At 40.4% G+C, this 4,026-nt stretch overlaps 1 protein-coding gene across 1 annotated transcript; it reads right to left on the bottom strand.

Moving 5' to 3' along the window:
* Nucleotides 264-4,026, bottom strand: LOC107623005 (ABC transporter F family member 4). Its single transcript, XM_016325109.2, has 2 exons — nt 3,681-4,026; nt 264-2,662 (listed from the first exon to the last, which is right to left on the bottom strand). Exon 2 carries the CDS (start codon nt 2,651-2,653, stop codon nt 479-481), a length of 2,175 nt encoding a protein of 724 aa, XP_016180595.1. The 5' UTR covers nt 2,654-2,662; nt 3,681-4,026; the 3' UTR covers nt 264-478.

The following is a 4,026-nucleotide window of genomic DNA, read 5'->3' as shown; positions in this document are numbered from 1 at the left end:
ACTCAACTATTGCTACATATGGTACAGCGATTATAATTAGTAATTACAATTATTAGCCCCACTGTGGCATCCATCTCTTCCAAACCTCTATTTGACTATTTCTCCTCCAATTATGCCATCTAAAAGTATATCTTGTACTCGTGCTAGTCGTTACACTTCCATGCCATCATGGTAAGCTATTGTTAATTCTTAGTTGTTACTGCGAGTATCTACAACAACTAGGCCTTGTTCCACTATGTGGGTTACTATGTGGGTTGGACATATCGGACAACACCATATTTCTTGTCATGTTATTGTAAGTATATATAATCAAGAAACACATGTTCATTTATTGTGATCAACTCAAACTATGATAAAACAGAAATTATGAATCTAGCTAAAAATATTGGTAGCATTTCCGGCAACATACTTTTATTTACACTCAGTTCGCATATAAGGGAAAAAGTTGTAGCCAAGAGTTGTTCTCAAAAAAAGCAGCTCAGTCATCAACTTCAGCTTTGATTTCTTTCATCAACTCGTTCTTGTAATCATCGAATGTTCCAACCGAAGTCCTGACAGTACCATCCTCGACAACCCAGATTTGACTCCTCTCTTCATCCTCACATACACGAGATATCAATCTTGAATCATGACTAACAAGAACAACTCCACCAGTGAACTCGTCTAGTGCATCGGCCAATGCATCAATACTTTGCATGTCTAGATGATTAGTGGGTTCATCCAACAACAAAATATGGGGCCTTGACATGGATATTGAGGTGAATACAACCCTGGCCTTCTGCCCTCCTGATAGTTTGGCAATAGGGGTGAGATGGTTATGACTAGGTAGCCCAAACTTACCGAGTTTTGCGCGGACAGCCTCTTGCTTGCTAAGTCCCTCCTGGTCTGGATGGAGACGAAGAAGATACTGAACAGGGGTTTCGTCCATAGTTAGAAGGTCCACAAAGTGTTGCGAGTATCTTCCTATCCGCAACTTCTGACTCCTCCTAACTTCACCCTCAGTTGGAACCAAATCACCAGCCAGAAGGTTTAGTAGTGTAGATTTTCCAGCTCCATTAGGCCCAACAATGGCAACACGAGTTCCCATATCAATGCCAACATCAACATTTGACAGTCTGAAATCCTCACGATTCGGATAACTGAAGCTCACTTCAATAAGCTGAAGAAGTGGAGGTGTGAGCTCGGTAGGTTCAGGAAAGTGAAACTCAACACTGTAGTCCCTCCACTTCTGTGGAACCTCTGGTGGGGCCTCATCTTCATCAACCTTGCCCTTGCCCTTGCCCTTGGCTTTAGATGCTTCTTTAGCTGCCACAAACTTTGCTCGGTCCTTCACCTTTTCTTGCTGAGCTCGGTTACCACTCCTTTTTGCAGCTTTCAGTTGCTTGTCATAAATCTCATACTTCTTGTTCATCTCTTTACGACGCTGTTCATACCCACTCTCAAAGTCATCAAAGTTTCCACGATAGAAATGGAGTTTCAAGTCATGAAGATGAATAATCTCGGTGCAAACTGTATTGAGGAAATCCCTATCGTGTGAGACAACAACCAAAGTCTTCTTCCAACGGCACAGGTACTCTTCCAACCAGAGAACAGCTCTCAGGTCAAGGTGATTTGTGGGTTCATCAAGCAATAATAAAGTAGGCTGCACAAAAAGTGCTCGAGCCAAAGAAATTCGCATTCTCCATCCACCACTGAAAGATTTTGTTGGTCGGCCCTGCATATCCTTCGTAAAACCCAAACCCGCTAAAATCTTTGATGCTTGAGCTTCAGCAGCATCAGAACCCATCAGTTGTAGTTTCTCGTACAGCTCTGCTAGCTTCTCCCCTGCATCATCTTCCTCATCACTATTATCTTTCTCAACACTTCCTTCCGCAGAAGTTGCATTTTGCAGAGAAGCAACTTCTTGTCGAACTTTAACCAGTTCTTCATTAGCTGAAACAACAGCTTCAAGAGCTGTTTTGTCATCACCAACTACCTCCTGCTCAACTAGAAGGACATCAATATTCTTAGGTACTGGTATCTTCCTCCAAGCAAGAAGCTTCAACAGTGTGGACTTCCCCTTTCCATTGGGTCCAACCAAACCATACCTCTTCCCATGAGATATCTTCACTGATGCATTCTTCAGAAGTTCTTTACCCCGAGCAGACACCGAAAAATTCTCTATTGTTATATCTTTGACATTAGCATCAGCATCATCGTCTCCATCAAGCACTGAAGTCCGACTTCCAATAACCACAGTGAAAGCATCATGATCATCCTTAAGAGCTTCCTTCTTTGCCTGCTCAACAGCGTGAGCTGCTAAAATATCCTTCTTCTCACGCTTCTTCAACTCTTTGTCTGTGGTTGATACTTCAAGTGCCTTCAATTCACTCCTCTGGTGCCGTTTGGAAGCATTCTCTTCCTCCTCCTCCAAGAGAGCTTCATCTTCATCTTCGTCGGATGGAGGAAGATCAATACCATCAGTATATGCAGAGGGTTTTGGAGCAGCTTTTGCTTTGGGCTTAGTGGAAGAGGGCTTTTTGGGTTTATCAGGCTTTTCGTCCATGCTGGCCAGCATGGCAGAGATGGAAATTTTTTCCTTCTTAGGGGCATCTTTGCTATTTGCCTTCGTCTTTGCAGATGGGCCTGCATCCTCTGACTTTTTTCTAACCATTGTTGAAACCTAGCAACACAATTGAAAACCACATTGATTTAGTCACCTCATCACATCTACAGTTTTGTTGTGTTCTTTTCTCATAAAATAAATATTTCACTTATCCTACAAAATAGACAACTCGCATGCTAGAAATGTATCTAAGACATGTAAAGTTGAGCTAATCAATGCTAAATTGAATATGTAAACATAACAAGGTCACAATGCATACTTCACGTAGGATAGAATACATATAAAACACACATAGTTTTCTTAATAAAAGAACAAATATTATTAAAAATAACAGTATTACAATATTACATTGAGATTAGAGAGATGCATCCATCTATACGAAACATGTGCCTTGAGATTTACCTGTGTAATCTACTTGGTGCAAGGCACATGTTTCGTTTAGAGGGATGTATCTCTCTAATCTCTATGTAATATTGTAATACTGTTCCGTTATTGTTAATAATATTTGTTCTTAAAATACCTATATGTATCATATATATTCTATCCTACGTGAGGAATGCATTTTGATATTGCAACATTCCAAAAGTGCACCACAAATTGGAAACTAAACCAAATAAAAAAGAACAATTAAACATAACATAATAAAAATGCCCACTTGCATATCAGCCATTCCAGAAAATTTTGCAAGTAACTAAATATATTCATATCTAAATTTAAAATAAAAAAAACTACACCAAGACCCAGAAATAACCAGAATTCATATCAGAACCAGAACCTATTGATATCTAAATATTAAAAAAAAATTACAGAACCTATTGTTTATTCAGTAGTTTATAAAAGAATTAAACCACACCAGAGAAGAATCATACAAAATTGATGATATCTAAATTTAGGAAAAAAAAAATTAACAAGTCCAGAACCAATCAACCTATTGTCTATTGATATCAGTAGTTTAGAAAAAATAATTAAACCACACCAGAATTTAAACTAAAAAATTCAAAAAGTCCAGACCAGAACCAAAATGGCAGAATTCATACCAAAATTATTGATATTTAAATTTGTTTAAAAAAATTACCTTGTAATGGGAAGCTCAGGCAGAACCAAAGAAGATGAGAGGCAGCTCAGGCAACCGGAACGGCGATCGGAACCCCTTGCCGAAGTGAAGCAGAAGTAGATCGGCGGTGCAGAAGAAAGAGCCGCAGAACAGAGGCGAGGAACGCAGACCAAAGGCGAGGAACAGCGTGAAGAGTCGAGTTCTCCGGCGTGGGGAAGAACGAGGCGGCGAGCGGCGATAAACCACGAGCAGTAGTGAGGAACCTTCAGCCTTCAGCTTAACCGAGGAAGTGAGGAGTGGACATGAACGATGGTGGTGGCGATGTACCAGGAGGAGTAGTTAGGCGAGGGATCCGTCCGGCCTCCGG

The sequence above is a fragment of the Arachis ipaensis genome, chromosome B10 (genome assembly GCF_000816755.2).
Source record: "Arachis ipaensis cultivar K30076 chromosome B10, Araip1.1, whole genome shotgun sequence".
Lineage (NCBI taxonomy): Eukaryota > Viridiplantae > Streptophyta > Magnoliopsida > Fabales > Fabaceae > Arachis > Arachis ipaensis.
Note: the sequence above shows the minus strand (reverse complement) of the source record. Positions and strands in the feature narration are given on the sequence as shown.

Excerpts from the sequence above, each read along its gene's own strand:
- LOC107623005 (XM_016325109.2), bottom strand. The coding sequence starts at position 2,653 with ATGGTTAGAAAAAAGTCAGAGGATGCAGGCCCATCTGCAAAGACGAAG.